The sequence below is a fragment of the Dendrobates tinctorius genome, unplaced genomic scaffold, assembly GCF_039654945.1.
Source record: "Dendrobates tinctorius isolate UK_male_01 unplaced genomic scaffold, ASM3965494v1 ptg000226l, whole genome shotgun sequence".
Lineage (NCBI taxonomy): Eukaryota > Metazoa > Chordata > Amphibia > Anura > Dendrobatidae > Dendrobates > Dendrobates tinctorius.
Window position 1 is genome coordinate 5,563,639 of NW_027361893.1, and position 20,421 is coordinate 5,584,059.

At 48.4% G+C, this 20,421-nt stretch overlaps 2 protein-coding genes across 4 annotated transcripts in view; both read right to left on the reverse strand.

The window, feature by feature from the left end:
• The window catches only part of LOC141059245 (uncharacterized), a 44,089-nt gene extending 37,183 nt beyond the window's left edge, over positions 1–6,906 (reverse strand). Inside the window, exon 1 of one of the 3 annotated variants that reach the window (XM_073555551.1) lies at positions 6,799–6,906. In XM_073555551.1, the coding sequence (XP_073411652.1) occupies positions 6,799–6,825 (27 nt within the window). In that variant the 5' untranslated portion in view covers positions 6,826–6,906. Of the gene's footprint in view, positions 1–5,266; positions 5,327–6,028; positions 6,166–6,798 lie in introns of those variants that run through there. The other 2 variants (XM_073555550.1, XM_073555552.1) reach the window with 2 other exon arrangements.
• LOC141059269 (uncharacterized) overlaps positions 1–20,421 on the reverse strand; it is a 1,095,346-nt gene that overhangs the window by 436,665 nt on the left and 638,260 nt on the right. The window lies entirely within an intron of this gene.

A 20,421-nucleotide genomic window follows, 5' to 3' on the forward strand; every position in this document is an offset into this window, starting at 1 on the left:
TGATAGGAGGGAGGACTCACGTCCTCACCCACAGCGCCATGAGTCAAGTACAGCACAGGTACAGGGCGCATCTGCGCCTCAGAGAGAAAATACACATCAGTAATTTATTAATTCCTATAATAGGAAGTTAACTATCATTTCTCTACTGCGGAAAAAAATAAATATGGTGGCCATGGTATCAATTAATTACAGCTGTAAATATAATTGAAGATGTAACAGCATCTAGCCAATTAGATATAATAAGGGGTAAGTTAGTTAATATGGTATGATTACCTACCATTAATATCAGAATTCTAATGGGACTTATCAATTGAACCACATAACTAGCGGCAGCTGGATAAAATAACATCTTTTACCCTCAGGATAAATACAAATCTATACAGGCAAAGCTGATATAAAGCAAAAAAGTAATGACAATAACATATCCAAAATCCGAAAAAGATCCAAAAAAAATGATAATAATTAACAACTTTATAAATTCGATAATTTAAATAAGAAATATCAATAAAGAACAATCCATAGATCAATCCAATATATTGTATATATTCTCCATCACGGGTCAGAAGATGTAAGGACAGAGACATAGGGCCGTGACTCTCCCATCATGGATGAAAATGGCAGCAGAAGGATCCAGGAAGGAAACAGTGTGAACCAACACTAAGACTAGAACCTATAAACAAATCGAAAGTGAATATACAGATAATGACAACACAATAAAAAACCATGCCCACAATTAAAGTTAAAATATTTTATAGAAAGGACTTGAAACTGATGGCCTCGTTGAGGCCGTTAGGAACTAAGGTGTCTAGTATGACCATCCATCGTGTCGTCTTTTGCAGGAGTTTTTGTTTAGTGTTGCCACCGCGTATACCTGTGTAGATATGATCAATAGCCCGAACGATAAAGCCCTAGGGGTTGCAGTTGTGTACTTCAAAAAAGTGCTTTGGAAAGGTTTTAAGCATTTGAGGATCTAAACAGTTTACTGCATTCTTGATGTCCGTGATGTGCTCCTGCACCCAAATCTTAAAAGGTCTTGTGGTCTTTGGTTCTAGTAATATAGCGACAGGCTGAACAGTCACCACAGGGGGAAGCATCCCCAAGGGGGTCCTCTAGTTTTGTTAGAAAAAAAAAATATATATATTTTTGGGGGGTACGTAATGACTTTTACAAAGAATATCTCCTAATGTTTGCGATTTACACCAGGTTATAGATGGATACGGGGTTGGTTGTTTATTTAGATCCTTGTCAGTTAGCAATACTGGCCAGTGTTTTTTGAAAATTTGGTTAATTTCTGACCAATTTGAATTAAATTTAGTGATGAATGTGGGTATTGCGTGGGTTGGCTGTTTCTTTATAACATGAGATTTTGACAGAAGGCTCGTTCTATCAATATTTGAGGCACGAGAGTAGCCACGAATAATATCCTTATTAGGGTACCCTCTATTTTTGAATCTGTGATGTAATTCCCTCGCTTGTCTGTGAAATATTAAATCATTAGAACAGATACAGCGTGTCCACAAGAACTGTCCAATAGGAATTGAGCTTTTAAGCTTAGGTGGGTGTGAAGATGTAAAGTGCAGGAGTGGATTGGTCGCAGCGGTCTTGCAAAAGAAGTCCGTACAAATAGAACCGTCGTTAGACTTGAAAATCTGAAGGTCTAAAACAAATCGATTGATACCTGGCTATATTTCAAGGTCAATTTAATATTGAGGGTATTATCATTATGGTGGCCAAGAAAGTAGTCCAACTGTGACATGGAGCCCTGCCAGATAAAGAATACGTCGTTGATGTATCGTAGCCACGAGACGACAGAGCTGTGACCAGGTGTGTCAAGGACTGTATTCCTCTCTCACAGCCCCAGGAACAGGTTAGCATATGAGGGTGCACAAGACGCCCCCATTGCTATTCCCTGGAGCTGTAGGAAGGGGCGGTCCTTGAACACAATAAAATTATGTGTCAAAACAAATTTCAGTAGAATCAAAATGAATTGGATCAGTTCAGAATCTAGATTGGTCATATTAAGAAAAAATTGTGCAGCTCGCATCCCGTGGCTACGATCGATCAATGTATAGAGGGACTCCACGTCACAGGTGACAAACCACATATCATCCTCGAGAATCAGACCATCAAGTCTTTTTAAAACGCCAGTAGTGTCTGACAAATGAAGGGAGTGTTTCGCCATCCCTGCAAATAAAAATCAATAAATCTGCAGGCTGGTTCACAAAGACCCCCAATGCCCGAGACAATGGGTCTGCCAGGTGGGCACCGGGGGTCTTTGTGAACTTTGGGGAGTAAATAAAAAGTGGGGACAATAGGGAATTCTGGCAAGATCGCTTCTCGCAATTTTGATGAGATGGTATTGTTCTCAGCACCATCATCAAGTAAATGAGCAAGTTCTAGTTGAAATTTAGAAAGAGGCAAAGAATCCAACCGTGAATAACAAGTTTTTTGATGGAGTTGTCTGAATTCCTCCACCTCGTACATCTCCACAGGCCAGATAACTACATCACCCCCCCCCCCCCTTGTCGGCACGTTTAATAACCACATCTTTCATATTTTTGAGTATTTTAATGGCGTTTCTATGTGATCTTAACAAGTTATCATGAACAATGTGTGGGTTAAGTTTGTCAAGATCTTCCATGACAAGCTTGGCAAATATGTCAACTTGAGGGCAGGCTGACAAGGGGGAAAGAAACGTGCGTGCTGGTGGGGATGCACTGGGGCGGAATGAGCTTCAGATGAGGAGCTTTCAGCTTCGAGTGATTCAAGGTCACTCAAAGCCAGTGATTCAGTCACAGTCGTTAAAAGGTTATCTTTGGCTGAAAAGTATTTTTTTTTAAATTACTTTGCGAGCGAAAAGCTCTAGATATTTAATACGTGTAAAGCGGTCTAAGCCCTCCACCGGTGAAAATGAAAGGCCTCTAGAGAGCGCCTCAATCTGTGGTGAGGATAAAATGTGCTGGGATAAATTCATTACCTTTAGGGTCTCTTGCCTTTCTTGTCCCTCATGTTGTACGCGTGTTTTTTCCCTTTGATAGCTGGTGTGTGGGGATAATGGGAATGACTGCCTATCAGGCCGCCTGTTAAAGTTGATCCATTTCTTTTGTGAAAAAAAAGATGATCGCCACATGCCCCTTCGGATGTAGTGGAGATGCTGGAAATTGATTGTGACCTAGACTGATGTTTGATTTGTTTCTTGCGCCAGCGATAAACTCGCTTTTGGTGATAGTCCTCAGAGTCACGCAAATATTTTTTAGTTTTATTATTTTGTATGCCATGGTGATGCTGGGTGACGACGTGAGTCCTCCCTCCCATCATGCATGGCGTGCGCTGCATCGCTCAGTCATGGGCCGGGACATTCCTATTATAGGAATTCATTATGTACTGACATGTAGTCCTCTTGAGGCGCAGACGTGCCCTGTACGTGTGCTGCACTTGACTCATAACGCTGCGGGTAAGGACGTGTCGCCGTGATGATGCTGGGCGATGACGCACGTCTTCCCTCCCATCATACACGGCGCGCGCCGGCTTGCTCCGTCATGGGGCGGGGCATCACGTCAGGAAGCGCACCGATTCGCCGAAGGATCCACACCTTTCCCATTTAAACCCCATGCCCTCACATTTTAAACACGCCTCCTGATGAAACAGAGGATGGTGAAACGCGCGTCGGGGCTCAAGCGCCTCTCACAGGCACCCCTGCACACTACCAGGACTAGGTTGCAAGGTATTTACCCTCTAACTTACGGTTCTCAATACTTGTTGCCTTGCATATACTAGCATAGAGTATTTATATGGTCTTGTTATTACACCAAATACTACAGTGATCACTTATACCCAGGCCGGGTAACTCCATGTCTCTGGATTCAGTAATATATTAGCACTGGGTTTTTTCACTATAATTTTGATTCACTATTAAGACCATTCTTGTTACTGTTCATTGTGGATTATTTATGACAATTGTCATTTTAGCAATTAGTATTTTCTATCTCTAGGCTTATAGTCTATAATACTATTCTCCTGGCATAGTGCAGTTCTGGCCTGTGAGATGCTTTTTTCTGTCTGGCATCATATTACCAACTTTGATTGTGCTGTTATCTTTTAGCTGCTATATTTTTCATCTACCTCACTTTAAATACCCGTGTATTGTCTAATTATATTATACGTGCAATAAAAATTATTATCATTGGTATGTACCTCTCTATTTTTGTGGCTTATTTTTAGCACATAATTAATTATATTTGTCAGTCATAATTGGTTGGTATTATACCCTATGACATCAAGAATTACATATATATTTCTAGTTTGGGTGAAATAGTACAGTACCATGTTAGTCAATGCTATTTCAAATCCGCAGTGCACATGCTGCGGATGTTTATGTGCGGAAAAGCAGCGGTTTGAAATCCGCAACATGTCAATTCTTTCTGCGGATTCCGCTGCGGTTTGACACCTATTCCATTGTCCAGGTGTCAAACCGCAGGGAAAACCGCTGGAAAATCTGCAGGAAAATCGCAGGACACTTTAGCTGCGGTTTTACCTGCGCATCAACATGGAAAAATCCGCAGGTGAATCTGCAGTGTGTGCACATGGCCTGAGTGTAATACACGTTTCCTTGGTTCCAGTCTTTCATAGTTGTATCAATCAGCGGAAGGAACAAAACCATTGTGATTCTTATAAGGAGACAACACAAAATCCCCTAAATATAACATTTTATGACAACCCCACAATTTGTGACTCCTCAGGGTAAATCGCTCACTCACCATTGGATTAGAGCTGACACTATGAAGCTAAAGAGACTAAACAGACTGTCACCTCCATAAAGGGGCACTTTCCCGTGTTTGTCAGAACTGTCCGAGGATTATTAGAGGTGATAGTTTCCCCCAATTAGAAGGGACACCTGTGGATATCGAGGTCTTTACCTGCTACAGTCCTGGTGAGGAGCCTCCACCCGCAGAGCCGCACTCCACATAGAGAATAATGGAGCCTCCGGCACCGACCTCCACCCGCAGAGCCGCACTCCACATAGAGAATAATGAGGCCTCCAGCACCGACCTCCACCCGCAGAGCCGCACTCCACATAGAGAATAATGAGGCCTCCAGCACCGACCTCCACCCGCAGAGCCGCACTCCACATAGAGAATAATGGAGCCTCCAGCACCGACCTCCACCCGCAGAGCCGCACTCCACATACAGAATGGAGCCTCCTGCACCGACCTCCACCCGCAGAGCCGCACTCCACGTAGAGAATAATGGAGCCTCCAGCACCGACCTCCACCCGCAGAGCCGCACTCCACATAAAGAATAATGAAGCCTCCGGCACCGACCTCCACCCGCACTCCACATAGAGAATAATGGAGCCTCCGGCACCGACCTCCACCCGCAGAGCCGCACTCCACATAGAGAATAATGGAGCCTCCGGCACCGACTTCCACCCGCAGAGCCGCACTCCACATAGAGAATAATGGAGCCTCCAGCACCAACCTCCACCCGCAGAGCCGCACTCCACATAGAGAATAATGGAGCCTCCAGCACCGACCTCCACCCGCAGAGCCGCACTCCATATAGAGAATAATGGAGCCTCCAGCACCGACCTCCACCCGCAGAGCCACACTCCACATAGAGAATAATGGAGCCTCCAGCACCGACCTCCACCCGCAGAGCCACACTCCACATAGAGAATAATGGAGCCTCCGGCACCGACCTCCACCCGCAGAGCCGCACTCCACATAGAGAATAATGGAGCCTCCGGCACCGACCTCCACACGCAGAGCCGCACTCCACATAGAGAATAATGGAGCCTCCAGCACCGACCTCCACCCGCAGAGCCGCACTCCACATAGAGAATAATGGAGCCTCCAGCACCGACCTCCACCCGCAGAGCCGCACTCCACATAGAGAATAATGAAGCCTCCGGCACCGACCTCCACCCACAGAGCCGCACTCCACATAGAGAATAATGGAGCCTCCAGCACCGACCTCCACCCGCAGAGCCGCACTCCACATAGAGAATAATGGAGCCTCCAGCACCTACCTCCACCCGCAGAGCCGCACTCCACATAAAGAATAATGGAGCCTCCAGCACCGACCTCCACCCGCAGAGCCGCACTCCACATAGAGAATAATGGAGCCTCCGGCACCGACCTCCACCCGCAGAGCCGCACTCCACATAGAGAATAATGGAGCCTCCGGCACCAACCTCCACCCGCAGAGCCGCACTCCACATAGAGAATAATGGAGCCTCCAGCACCTACCTCCACCCGCAGAGCCGCACTCCACATAAAGAATAATGGAGCCTCCAGCACCGACCTCCACCCGCAGAGCCGCACTCCACATAGAGAATAATGGAGCCTCCGGCACCGACCTCCACCCGCAGAGCCGCACTCCACATAGAGAATAATGGAGCCTCCAGCACCGACCTCCACCCGCAGAGCCGCACTCCACATAGAGAATAATGGAGCCTCCAGCACCGACCTCCACCCGCAGAGCCGCACTCCACATAGAGAATAATGAAGCCTCCGGCACCGACCTCCACCCACAGAGCCGCACTCCACATAGAGAATAATGGAGCCTCCAGCACCGACCTCCACCCGCAGAGCCGCACTCCACATAGAGAATAATGGAGCCTCCGGCACCAACCTCCACCCGCAGAGCCGCACTCCACATAGAGAATAATGGAGCCTCCAGCACCTACCTCCACCCGCAGAGCCGCACTCCACATAAAGAATAATGGAGCCTCCAGCACCGACCTCCACCCGCAGAGCCGCACTCCACATAGAGAATAATGGAGCCTCCGGCACCTACCTCCACCCGCAGAGCCGCACTCCACATATAAGGCTGCTCTGTGCGCACAGGACCTGGGATGAGGTCACAGGAGGGGAGGAGTCAGGGGTCACATGATCAGGGACCTCAGTGTGTGCAGGACTCTGCTGTGGTGGTTGTCATGGTGCTGGATGAGGGGAAGTTTATGTGTAGGGTCAGGAGGGGTTTACAGGGTGTATGGTGTAGAGCTGTGTGTGTACGAGGTGTACGGAGCGGAGCCGTGTGTGTACTAGGTGTACGTAGTAGAGCCGTGTGTGTACGAGGTGTACGGAGCGGAGCCGCGTGTGTACTAGGTGTACGGAGCGGAGCCGTGTGTGTACTAGGTGTACGTAGGAGAGCCACGTGTGTACGAGGTGTACGGAGCGGAGCCGTGTGTGTACGAGGTGTCCGGAGCGGAGCCGAGTGTGTACGAGGTGTCCGGAGCGGAGCCGCGTGTGTACGAGGTGTACGGAGCGGAGCCGCGTGTGTACGAGGTGTACGGAGCGGAGCCGCGTGTGTACGAGGTGTCCGGAGCGGAGCCGCGTGTGTACGAGGTGTCCGGAGCGGAGCCGCGTGTGTACGAGGTGTACGGAGCGGAGCCGTGTGTGTACGAGGTGTCCGGAGCGGAGCCGTGTGTGTACGAGGTGTCCGGAGCGGAGCCGTGTGTGTACGAGGTGTACGGAGCGGAGCCGTGTGTGTACGAGGTGTCCGGAGCGGAGCCGTGTGTGTACGAGGTGTCCGGAGCGGAGCCGTGTGTGTACGAGGTGTACAGAGCGGAGCCGTGTGTGCGAGGTGTACAGAGCGGAGCCGTGTGTGTACGAGGTGTACAGAGCGGAGCCGTGTGTGTACGAGGTGTCCGGAGCGGAGCCGTGTGTGTACGAGGTGTCCGGAGCGGAGCCGTGTGTGTACGAGGTGTACGGAGTGGAGCTGTGTATACGAGGTGTACGGAGCGGAGCCGTGTGTGTACGAGGTGTCCGGAGCGGAGCCGTGTGTGTACGAGGTGTCCGGAGCGGAGCCGTGTGTGTACGAGGTGTACAGAGCGGAGCCGTGTGTGTACGAGGTGTACGGAGTGGAGCTGTGTATGCGAGGTGTACGGAGCGGAGCCGTGTGTGTACGAGGTGTGCAGAGCGGAGCCGCGTGTTTGCGAGGTGTACGGAGCCGAGCCACGTGTGTACGAGGTGTACGGAATGGAGCCGTGTGTGTACGAGTGTACGGAGCGGAGACGCGTCTGTACGAGGTGTACGGAGCGGAGCCGTGTGTGTACGAGGTGTACGGAGCGGAGCCGTGTGTGTACGAGGTGTACGGAGTGGAGCCGTGTGTGTACGAGGTGTACGGAGAGGAGCCGCGTGTGTACGAGATGTACGGAGTGGAGCCGTGTGTGTACGAGGTGTACGGAGCGGAGCCGCGTGTGTACGAGGTGTACGGAATGGAGCCGTGTGTGTACGAGGTGTACGGAGCGGAGACGCGTCTGTACGAGGTGTACGGAGCGGAGCCGTGTGTGTACGAGGTGTACGGAGAGGAGCCGCGTGTGTACGAGGTGTACGGAGCGGAGCCGCGTGTGTGCGAGGTGTACGGAGCGGAGCCGTGTGTGTACTAGGTGTACGTAGGAGAGCCACGTGTGTACGAGGTGTACGGAGCGGAGCCGTGTGTGTACGAGGTGTCCGGAGCGGAGCCGAGTGTGTACGAGGTGTCCGGAGCGGAGCCGCGTGTGTACGAGGTGTACGGAGCGGAGCCGCGTGTGTACGAGGTGTACGGAGCGGAGCCGCGTGTGTACGAGGTGTCCGGAGCGGAGCCGCGTGTGTACGAGGTGTCCGGAGCGGAGCCGCGTGTGTACGAGGTGTACGGAGCGGAGCCGTGTGTGTACGAGGTGTCCGGAGCGGAGCCGTGTGTGTACGAGGTGTCCGGAGCGGAGCCGTGTGTGTACGAGGTGTACGGAGCGGAGCCGTGTGTGTACGAGGTGTCCGGAGCGGAGCCGTGTGTGTACGAGGTGTCCGGAGCGGAGCCGTGTGTGTACGAGGTGTACAGAGCGGAGCCGTGTGTGCGAGGTGTACAGAGCGGAGCCGTGTGTGTACGAGGTGTACAGAGCGGAGCCGTGTGTGTACGAGGTGTCCGGAGCGGAGCCGTGTGTGTACGAGGTGTCCGGAGCGGAGCCGTGTGTGTACGAGGTGTACGGAGTGGAGCTGTGTATACGAGGTGTACGGAGCGGAGCCGTGTGTGTACGAGGTGTCCGGAGCGGAGCCGTGTGTGTACGAGGTGTCCGGAGCGGAGCCGTGTGTGTACGAGGTGTACAGAGCGGAGCCGTGTGTGTACGAGGTGTACGGAGTGGAGCTGTGTATGCGAGGTGTACGGAGCGGAGCCGTGTGTGTACGAGGTGTGCAGAGCGGAGCCGCGTGTTTGCGAGGTGTACGGAGCCGAGCCACGTGTGTACGAGGTGTACGGAATGGAGCCGTGTGTGTACGAGTGTACGGAGCGGAGACGCGTCTGTACGAGGTGTACGGAGCGGAGCCGTGTGTGTACGAGGTGTACGGAGCGGAGCCGTGTGTGTACGAGGTGTACGGAGTGGAGCCGTGTGTGTACGAGGTGTACGGAGAGGAGCCGCGTGTGTACGAGATGTACGGAGTGGAGCCGTGTGTGTACGAGGTGTACGGAGCGGAGCCGCGTGTGTACGAGGTGTACGGAATGGAGCCGTGTGTGTACGAGGTGTACGGAGCGGAGACGCGTCTGTACGAGGTGTACGGAGCGGAGCCGTGTGTGTACGAGGTGTACGGAGAGGAGCCGCGTGTGTACGAGGTGTACGGAGCGGAGCCGCGTGTGTGCGAGGTGTACAGAGAGGAGCCGCGTGTGTACGAGGTGTACGGAGCGGAGCCGCGTGTGTGCGAGGTGTATGGAGTGGAGCCATGTGTATACGGGGTGTGCGAGGTATCCCCTGTTCTGATTATTGAAAATCTGTGGCTAGACCTCAAAATAGCAGTGCATGTAAGTTGACCCCAGAATCTCACAGATCTAGAAGAACTTTCCATGGAAGAATGGATGAAAATTCTTCAAATAAGAATTGAAAGTCTCTTGTCTGGTTACAAAAAGCGTTCACAAGCTGTGATACTTTGAAAAGGGGGTGCTACTAGGTACTAACCATGCAGGGTGTACAAAGTTTTGCATTAGCCCTCTTTCCTTTTTGTAGTTTTTAAAATGTAAATCTGCAGCTGCTTCTCACAGAATTAGAATATCATCAAAAAGTTAATTTATTTCAGTTCTTCAGTGCAAAAAGTGAAACTCATATATTATATTGAGTCATTACAAACAAGGTGATCTATTTCACGTATTTATCTATATACCTAATTTGGACGTGTCCGTGTGTCTGTGCACAATGAGTCATCCACAGCCCAACAGTAACTTAGGTATCCATAGTTACTACCACTAGCAGCTATCTGACTATATGCGTGCGCGTAACCATGGATACCTAAGTACTGTAAGGCCCTGTATAGGAGTTTAGTGACATATCTAATAAGGAGAGGCATTATGAAAAAAATATAAAAACAAATTTATGGAGGATTACACCAGGCGGTATACTCCAGAAATTGCTGAGCAACTGGCTCTTTGTGATATTAATGAAGTGCTCTTAAGCAATAAAATGTCCTGTGCTGACTACGGATTGCCAACTCCAGTAAATGTTCCAGATGAAATACTGGACCAACTGAATTATGCTGTAATAAAGCAGGAGGCGAGCAATTGAAAGCTATGCCTAATGAAGCTCAGAAAGACACTACAAGCAGAAAAGAAGTCTATTTGCTCTGTGTCCTCTACTGGATTGGCTGCTACATTTCTACAAAACGGTAGCACCTACCATTCCAAGTTTGGCCTTGGAATTACAACAAATGAGACCACAGTGTCAAAAATTAAGCCAACCTCACTTCAAGCAAAGGAGCTTATAGAGTCATCTGTCATTATTTGGGACGACGTAACAATGACTCCCTGTTTTAATATGAGCGCTGTGGATAATTTGTTCCAAGACATATGTGGAAAAAAGAGACCATTTAGTGGAAAAATTTTCATAAACGGTGGTGACTTTCGTCAAACCCTACCAATAGTGGAAGGTGGAAAGAGAGCCCACATTGCACAGTCCGCCATTAAATACTCAAAATCCTGGAATCAGTTTTCACGGTTCCAGTTACATCAGAATAAGAGAACGTCTCACGACAAAGTTGAGTACAACTCATGGTCATGGTTACTCAAATTTCTTAATGGAGAGTTGTCAAATGAATATGGTTTACCAGAAGACACAATTGAAATCCCGAATTCTTTTATTGAAGAGGGAGATTTAATTACAACTATTTTTGGCGACTCAATTCAGATTACCGATGCAGCGGTAGAAGCAATTGCCAATTGCGACAGACCCAGCTTCTGCTGAGCCCATTTTTTGAGTGGACCCTCTGGGTCGTGGCACCCACCCACCGAGCTGACCTTGTGAGGAACCACCCCCTATACAGGGAGTGTCAGGGGCAAGACCAAGGGGGTGAGCCACCACGCCTGCTGGGACCAGACGGCCGGCTCAAGGGGACACTATGTGAGTGTCTGACAACCAGGGACAAGCAGAAAACAAGACAGGACAAGATGTAACTTCGGACAGCTGGCAACGATCGACATGATCAGGGCATCAGGCTGCAGACATCAGCTCCGGACATCAGGCCGCAGTCATCATTCTTACGATCTCTGGCAGCGATTGGCAGGTTCCGGGCATCCGGCAGGCAAACCAGGGTTCAGGCAAGGAGGCACGACAGATATCCAGGCATGGTGCATGTTAGGGAACACGCCGAGGTCAGGGTTCGAGACAGGGTGCGTGCTAAGAGCCACGCCAGGGTTCGAGGCAGGAGACACGCCTCACTGGCCAGTGCACACGGCTGTGACACAAGCACACGGCACGACTAAGGCACAGGAGGTGGCCAAGGGGCAATCTGTCACATATGCCTGTCCTATGTGACGTGACCAACTGGTCGGTACTGAAACAATAGGACGGGGGAAGGGAAAACCAGACAGGGCAAGGAAAAGACAAAGCACGGAACAAGGCAAGGCAACAAACAAGGCAAGACAAGACAGGGAGCAGAACACGGAGAGGGACATAGGCAGAAACACAGAGTCAGGTCAGAGAGAGAACAGAGCTAGCAGCAGAGCGTAGGCCGAAGCCCAGAGCCGGGCCAAGGCAGAGCCTTGGGACTAGCCAGGAAGCGAGACATAGAATTGGCCGAAGCCCAGAGCCGGGCCAAGGCAGGGCCTTGGGACTAGTAAGGGAGTGTGCTAGAGAGCACCAGAGGACAGAGACTAGCAGCAGAGTATAGGCCGAAGCCCAGAGCCGGGCCAAGGCAGAGCCTTGGGACTAGACATAGAGTATGGAAAACCAGGCAGAGACAAGAAACATGAGAAGCACTACAAGGCTCAGAATAGCAAAGACCAGACATGGTGAAACAGGCAAAGGCAGAGAACAGCGGAAGTACTACAAGGCAAAGCAAGGCAAGGAGAAACATGACAAGAGGTAGAATACAAGCACAGAGCGTGTGCAGAGAAGCATTACGGGGCAGAGTGCAGGGGCACAGAATCCAGGAGCGACCGAGCAGAACAAGCAGCCATGCAGGGAGGCAACACAATAATCAGGCCCTGACCATAGGGGGTGGTCTGATATAGCACCATAGCACCTGCAGTTCCGGGTCAGGATCATGGAAGCACTTCCGGTTCAGATCCTCCAGGATTATAGAGAGCATCGCTAGAACAGCCTGTGTAGAACCATAGAGCAGGTCACATGATCAGGGGTTTCCAGGAATACAGCAGATTGCAGAACCAGAGCAGGGCTGGAACACAGGAAAGGTCACATGATCAGGGGTTTCCAGGAATACAACGGATTGCAGAGTCAGACAGAGACGGATGGTTACCTAGCAACAGCGTGCAGCCATGAGGTAAGGCGCGCGTGCACACTGCTCCAGGTGACTTGCAGCGTAACAGACATGGCGGACGTGACAGCAATAAAGAAACTTTTACGCCATTGAATGATGACGCTCACGCCTTAAACGACAAAATTCTTAGTCAAGTTCAAGGTGAACACTCAACATATCGCTCCATCGACACAATTGCGGAAGAGGAGGGTGTGATTCTCACAGATTACCCTGTAGAGTTTCTTAACTCTTCGAATCCCACTGGGTTGCCTCCTCATGAACTAAAGCTGAAATTATGCTCCTGCGTAATCTTAACAGAAAGCGTGGCCTTTGTAATTGCACAGGCTTTATGTGAAAAGCTTAAAAGCAAAAGTTATTCATGCTGCTGCTTTAAATGGAAAAGCAAAGGATCAGACAGTTCTTATTCCAAGAATTGAACTGATTTCCAAAGATAAAAACTTGCCAGTCCAGATGCGACGGCGTCAGTTTCCTGTCATGTTGGCTTTTGCAATAACCATCAATAAATCTAAGGGACAGTCCTTGGATATTGTAGGAATTTATTAAAGGTCAAAATATTTGAGACCCAGAAGGTAAACTTATTCCTAACGTTGCCAAATGGTTTACTGTCAACTGTGTGTACATATAAGTCTTTTATTAAGATTTTTAGCAATTGTAAAATCGCAATAATTTTGTACACAAAAGCGGGACTAACTCTACGGACAAAAACATTGGGCATGGGCAGGGCCTCGGGCAGATTGCAAGTGCGCTCAACCATGTGAAATAGCTTACGCTCAGGAACATTGAGGGATAGTGCTATCGGATAGCTCTACCCGTTCATTTCCTTTAGGAATAGAGATATGGGCTAGCTTTACCCGTGCACTTTCTTCATGGATAGCGCTATCAAATAGCTCTACCCGAACAGTATTAACGTCAGAGCTTTTTCATACACAAGGTAGGAGTGGCAGGAGAGGTATACCAGGTATTTATGTTTGCTGTTAGTCTGCACATAACCAGTCTGCGACGTGGTTACACCCCATTGCTAGGTCAGTCTGATGCGTGATTACACCCCATTGCGTGGTTCGTAATCCCAGCACGTGCCCAAAGGGCACACAATCACTCGTTTCTGTTAATGTTGATGATTACAGCCAATGAAAACTCAGAAGTCAGTATTTCAGTAAACTAGAATACTTTATAACACCAGCTTGAAAAATGACTTTAAAATCCGAAATTTTGGCCTACTGAAATGTATGTTCAGTACTTGGTCAAAGCTCCTTTGGCATCAATTACTGCATCAATGCAGCGTGGCATGGAGGCGATCAGCCTGTGGCACTGCTGAGGTGTTACAGAAGCCCAGGTTGCTTTGATAGAAGCCTTCAGCTCATCTGCATTGTTGGGTCTGTAGCATAGAATGGTTGAGTTGGAAGGGACCTCCTGGGCCATCTGGTCCAACTCCCTGCTCAAAGCAGGATTCACTCTATCAGAGATGTTTGTCCAGCCTCTGTTTATGTTTAAAGACTTCTATTGAAGGAGAATTCACCACCTCTCGTGGCAGCCTGTTCTACTCATTGATCACTCTAACTGTCAAAAAGTTTATTCTAATATCTATTCTGTGTCTCCTCCCATTCAGTTTCATCCCATTGCTTCTAGTCTTTCCTTGTGCAAATGAGAATAGAGATGATCCTTCTACAATGTGACAGCCCTTGATATATTTGTAGACAGCTATTAAGTCTCCTCTCAATCTTCTCTTTTGCAAGCTAAACATTCCCAAATCCTGCAACCGTTCATCATAGGACATGGCATGCAGACCGGTCACCATTCTGGTCTCTCTTCTCTGAACTTGCTCCAGTTTGTTGATGTCTTTTTTAAAATATTGTTGTGAGTTCATTTTCCCCTTCGTCACTGAGGTCTGGTGAACTCCCTATTCTGGTAAAGGAAGGTAATGAGCCTGATTATCAGGCACCTGAGCCTAATGATGACTGGCTGATTGGAGTCACGGACTGGATATAAGGCTGCCGACGCCCTTCTGCCCTGCGGGTGATTTTCTCTGTGGACTTCTAGGAAACCAGTCTGATTCCTTCTCCTCTAAAGCTAAGTTTTCTGCTTTGCCTTTTAGCATTTGTGTTTTGTTTTTGTTTGCCTTGCTTTTCTGGATTCTGCAATTCCCTGCTGGGGTGAGCTGATTCTCCTTTTGCCGGTTACTCTGTCTTCAGAATATTCCTGAGTACTGACATAGTCTTTTTGAAGCCTAGCGTCTTCAGGGCCTTTTTCACTGTGAGTCTGTTGGCCCTTATTTTCATAGGGTTTTTTACGGATTGCAGACAGCAGCCTTCCTGTCCTTTCCTATCTAGTTAGCTTGGGCCCCGTCTTTGCTCAGTCTATCTTTCTGTCTGTGTTGTGTTCTTTCTTCTTGCTTCACCGTCATTATATGTGGGGGCTGCCTTTTGCTTTGGGGTCTGCTCTGGGGCAGTTTAGATTTCCCTTTCTGTCTTTAGGCTATTTAATTCTCGGGCTGTGATTGAGGGGTCTAGGGCATCGTAGGAACCCCCCACGGCTACTGCTAGTTGTGTTGATAGGTTCAGGGGTCTGCAATCCGATAGCTGCCAACCTCTCTGGTTTTCTGGACTTAGCTAGCATTTCTGTTTTTGCCTCCTACGGTGACTCAATCATAACAGAATCACCCGCCATACCGCAGATCCTAGGGTACTCAATAGCAGGTAAGAATTGTGTTTAAAAAAAAAAAAAAAGGTGTATATTCTTTCCTCTATATCTCTGAGGCCGTAGGGGGAATTTTTTTTTTCTCTCAATGGAGATAAAGCAATTGTCTGATCGTGTGGAGCAGCTCGCTGCGGAAGTGCGGGGAATTTCCGCCTACCTTGCTCGTTCGCATGCTGTTGAACCAAAGATTCCTACACCTGATGTATTTTTTGGGGATTGATCTAAATTTTTGAGTTTCAAAAATAATTGTAAATTATTTTTTGCCTTGAAGCCTAACTCGTCAAGGAGCTCCGCGCAGCAGGTTAAAATTGTCATCTCTTTGCTGCGTGGCGATCCCCAGGATTGGGCGTTTTCTTTGAAACCAGATGATCCTATTCTGACTAAAGTGAACGCATTCTTTCAAGCCTTGGGGTTGTTGTATGACGAACCTAATGCTATTGATCAGGCTGAAAAGACCCTGTTGGCATTGAACCAGGGTCGAGATTCTGCAGAGTTGTACTGTCAAAAGTTCCGAAAGTGGGCGGTCCTTACTACCTGGAATGATAATGCCTTGGCTGCTCTCTTTCGGAAGGGTTTGTCAGAAGCCGTAAAAGATATCATGGTGGGATTTCCTGTTCCCTCTGGTCTGGACGATTCTATGTCATTAGCCATTCAGGTTGATCGGCGTTTACGCGAACGCAGGATTGCATGAGAGGTGTTGCCACCGGTAGAACAGACGTCTGAACCTATGCAATGTGATAGAGTTTTGTCTAAGGCGCAACGTCAGGAGTTCAGAAGGCGTAATAAGCTGTGTTTTTTCTGTGGAGATGCCTCGCATATTATTTCTGTTTGTCCTAAACGAGAGAAACGCTTTGCACACACGTTTTCTGTTGGTGGTGTTCAACCTAAGTTTCTTCTGGCAATTACTCTGATCTGCTCCCTGTCCACATTTTCCGCCAAGGCTTTTGTGGATTCGGGAGCAGCGCTAAACCTAATGTACTTGGATTTTGCTAAACGTTGTGGATTTCTGATGACACCTCTGCAGACGCCTATCCCTTTGAGGGGGATTGATGCTACTCCTTTGGCGAAAAATAAACCTCAGTTTTGGACCCAGGTGGTCATGCGGGTCGCCCCAGACCATCAAGAAAATTGCAGATTTTTGGTGTTACATGGTCTGCATGATGCCATTGTTCTGGGGTTTCCCTGGTTGCAAATTCATAATCCAGTCTTGGATTGGAAATCTGTGTCTGTGGTGAGTTGGAGTTGTCGGTGTGCCTGTAGTGAGGCTCCGGTTTTTTCCACCTCTCCTCAGTCGCATGATGTTCCTGACTATTTGGCGGACTTTTATGATGTATTTAGTGAGAATGAGTCTGCGTCCTTGCCTCCTCATAGGAGTTATGACTGTGCAATTGAACTGAGCCCGGGGTGTAAATTTCCCAAGGGTCGGCTCTTCAATTTATCTGTACCCGAGCACGAGGCTATGCGGTCCTATATTAAGGAGGCGTTGGAGAAGGGTCATATTAGACCATCCTCTTCACCCTTAGGTGCCGGTTTGTTTTTTTGTGGCCAAAAAGAATGGTTCTTTAAGGCCTTGTATTGATTATCGTGCCCTCAACAAAATTACTATTAAATATCAGTATCCGTTACCCCTGATTTCGGATCTATTCTCTAGCGTTAGAGGTGCTTGCTGGTTTACCAAGCTTGACCTCAGGGGGCGTATAATCTTATCCGCATTAAGCAGGGGGATGAATGGAAGACGGCGTTTAATACTCCGGAGGGACATTTTGAGTACCTGGTGATGCCTTTTGGGCTCACTAATGCCCCTTCTGTCTTCCAGTGCTTCATGAACGATATTTTCCGAGATTTTGTCGATAAATTTTTGATTATCTATCTGGATGATATTTTGATCTTCTCCAAGGATTGGGATTCTCATGTGGAACATATTCGGACTGTGTTCCAGATCTTGAGGGAGAATTCCCTGTATGTCAAAGGATCGAAATGCCTTTTTGGAGTACAGAGGATTTCATTTTTGGGATTTATTTTGTCTCCATTAACTATTGAAATGGACCCGGCCAAGGTACAGGCCATTTATGATTGGGTTCAGCCCACTTCTTTGAAGGCCCTCCAGAAGTTTTTGGGTTTTACTAATTTTTATCAGAAATTTATAGCAAAATTTTTTAGTATTGCCAAGCCATTGACTGATCTGACTAAGAAGGGTGCTGATGTGTTGAATTGGTCTCCGGAGGCTGTTGCTTCCTTTCAGGAGCTGAAGCGAAGATTTACCTCCGCCCCGGTTTTGCGGGAACCTGATGTCTCACTCCCGTTCCAGGTAGAGGTGGATGCTTCTGAGATTGGTGCAGGAGCGGTGTTGTCCCAAAAAGATCCTGTGACATCTAAAATGAATCCTTGTGCTTTCTTTTCTCGAAAGTTCTCCCCATCCGAACGTAACTATGATGTGGGGAATCGGGAACTGTTGGCCATGAAATGGGCATTTGAGGAGTGGAGACATTGGTTGGAGGGAGCTAAACATCAAGTTGTGGTCCTCACTGACCACAAGAATTTGATTTACCTAGAGTCGGCTAAACGCTTGAACCCTAGACAGGCTACGTGGGCCTTGTTTTTAACACGTTTTGATTTTGTGGTCTCTTTTCTTCCTGGAACTAAAAATGTCAAGGCAGACACCCTCTCTAGGAGCTTCTTTGCTGATTCTCCTGTGGTGACCAAGCCTGCTACCATCTTAGGCGAAGGGGTAGTTCTTTCTGCCATCTCGCCTGATTTGAGACTTGCTCTGCAAGAGTTCCAGGAGGACAAACCTGAGCGTTGTCCCAGTGGAAAGTTGTATGTTCCTGACCAGTGGAAGAAGAGAGTGATGTCTGAAGTTCATTGCTCTGCATTGGCTGGTCATCCAGGTATTTTTGGTACTAGAGATCTGGTGAGTCGCTCTTTTTGGTGGCCCACCTTGTCTCATGATGTCAGGAATTTTGTGCAGTCCTGTGGGACTTGCTCCCGGTCTAAATCTTGTTCTCGCTCTAGTGGGTTGTTGATGCCTTTGCCGGTCCCCAGGAGGCCATGGACCCATATTTCAATGGATTTCATCTCTGATATGCCTGTCTCTCAGAGAATGACTGTTATTTGGGTGATTTTGTGATAGGTTCTCTAAGATAGTTCATCTTGTACCACTCCCTAAGCTGCCATCTTCCTCTGAGTTGGTGCCCCTGTTTTTGCAACAGGTGGTTCGCTTGCACGGGATTCCTGAGAACATTGTATCTGACAGAGGAGTTCAGTTTGTGTCTAGATTTTGGAGGACTTTCTGTTCCAAGCTGGGAATTCAGTTGTCCTTCTCCTCTGCTTTTCACCCTCAGACCAATGGGCAGACAGAGAGAACAAACCAGACCTTGGAGTCGTATTTGAGATGTTTTATTTCTGCTGATCAGGATGATTGGGTTTCATTTTTGCCCTTGGCCGAATTTGCTTTAAATAATAGAGCTAGTTCTGCCACTTTGATATCACCTTTTTTTTGTAACTTTGGGTTTCATCCTCGATTTTCTTCAGGGCAGGTGGAGCCTTCTGCCTGCCCAGGTGTTGACACTGTGGTGGAGAGAATGCACCAAATCTGGGACCAAGTGGTGGATAAGTTATCTCTCTCCCAGGAAAAGGCCCAGCGGTTTTCCAATCGACAAAGGACCATTGGTCCCCAGTTTAAGATTGGTGATATGGTGTGGTTATCATCAAAAAATATTGCTATGAAGGTGGCTTCTCCTAAGTTTAAGCCTAGATTTATTGGACCTTACAAGATTTTGGAGATTATTAATCCGGTCTCTTTTGGTTTGGCTCTCCCTGTCACATTTAAAATCCATAATGTGTTCCATAAGTCCTTGTTGAAGAGGTTTGTTGAACCAGTTGTTCCTGGGGTGGCACCTCCGGACCCTGTATTGGTTGAAGGTAACATGGAATATGAGGTAGAGAAAATACTGGATTCCCGTCTGGCTAGACGGAGACTCCAGTATTTGGTTAAGTGGAAGGGTTATGGTCAGGAGGATAATTCCTGGGTCTCTGCCTCTGATATTCATGTCAAAAGATTGGTGCGTGCCTTTCAATCGGGCTCACCCTGATCGCCCTGGTGGCGTGGTTGAGGGTTCGGTGACCCCTCCTCAAGGGGGAGGTACTGTTGTGAGTTCATTTTCCCCTTCGTCACTGAGGTCTGGTGAACTCCCTATTCTGGTGAAGGAAGGTAATGAGCCTGATTATCAGGCACCTGAGCCTAATGATGATGACTGGCTGAGTGGAGTCACGGACTGGATATAAGGCTGCCGACACCCTTCTGCCCTGCGGGTGATTTCTCTGTGGACTTCTAGGAAACCAGTCTGATTCCTGCTCCTCTAAGCTAAGTTTTTCTGCTTTGCCTGTTTGCATTAGTGTTTTGTTTTTGTTTTCCTTGCTTTTCTGGATTCTGCCATTCCCTGCTGGGGTGAGCTGAATCTCCTTTTGCCTGTAGCTCTGTCTTCAGAATATTCCTGAGTACTGACATAGTCTTTTTGAAGCCTAGCGTCTTCAGGGCCTTTTTCACTGTCAGTCTGTTGGCCCTTATTTTCATAGGGTTTTTTACGGATTGCAGACAGCAGCCTTCCTGTCCTTTCCTATCTAGTTAACTTGGGCCCCGTCTTTGCTCTGTCTATCTTTCTGTCTGTGTTGTGTTCTTTCTTCTTGCTTCACCGTCATTATATGTGGGGGGCTGCCTTTTGCTTTGGGGTCTGCTCTGGGGCAGTTTAGATTTCCCTTTCTGTCTTTAGGCTTTTTAATTCTCCGGCTGTGATCGAGGGGTCTAGGGCATCGTAGGAACCCCCCACGGCTACTGCTAGTTGTGTTGATAGGTTCAGGGGTCTGCAATCCGATAGCTGCCAACCTCTCTGGTTTTCTGGACTTAGCTAGCATTTCTGTGTTTGCCTCCTACGGTGACTCAATCATAACAAATATGGTGCCCAAAACTGGACACAGTATTCCAGATGAGGTCTGA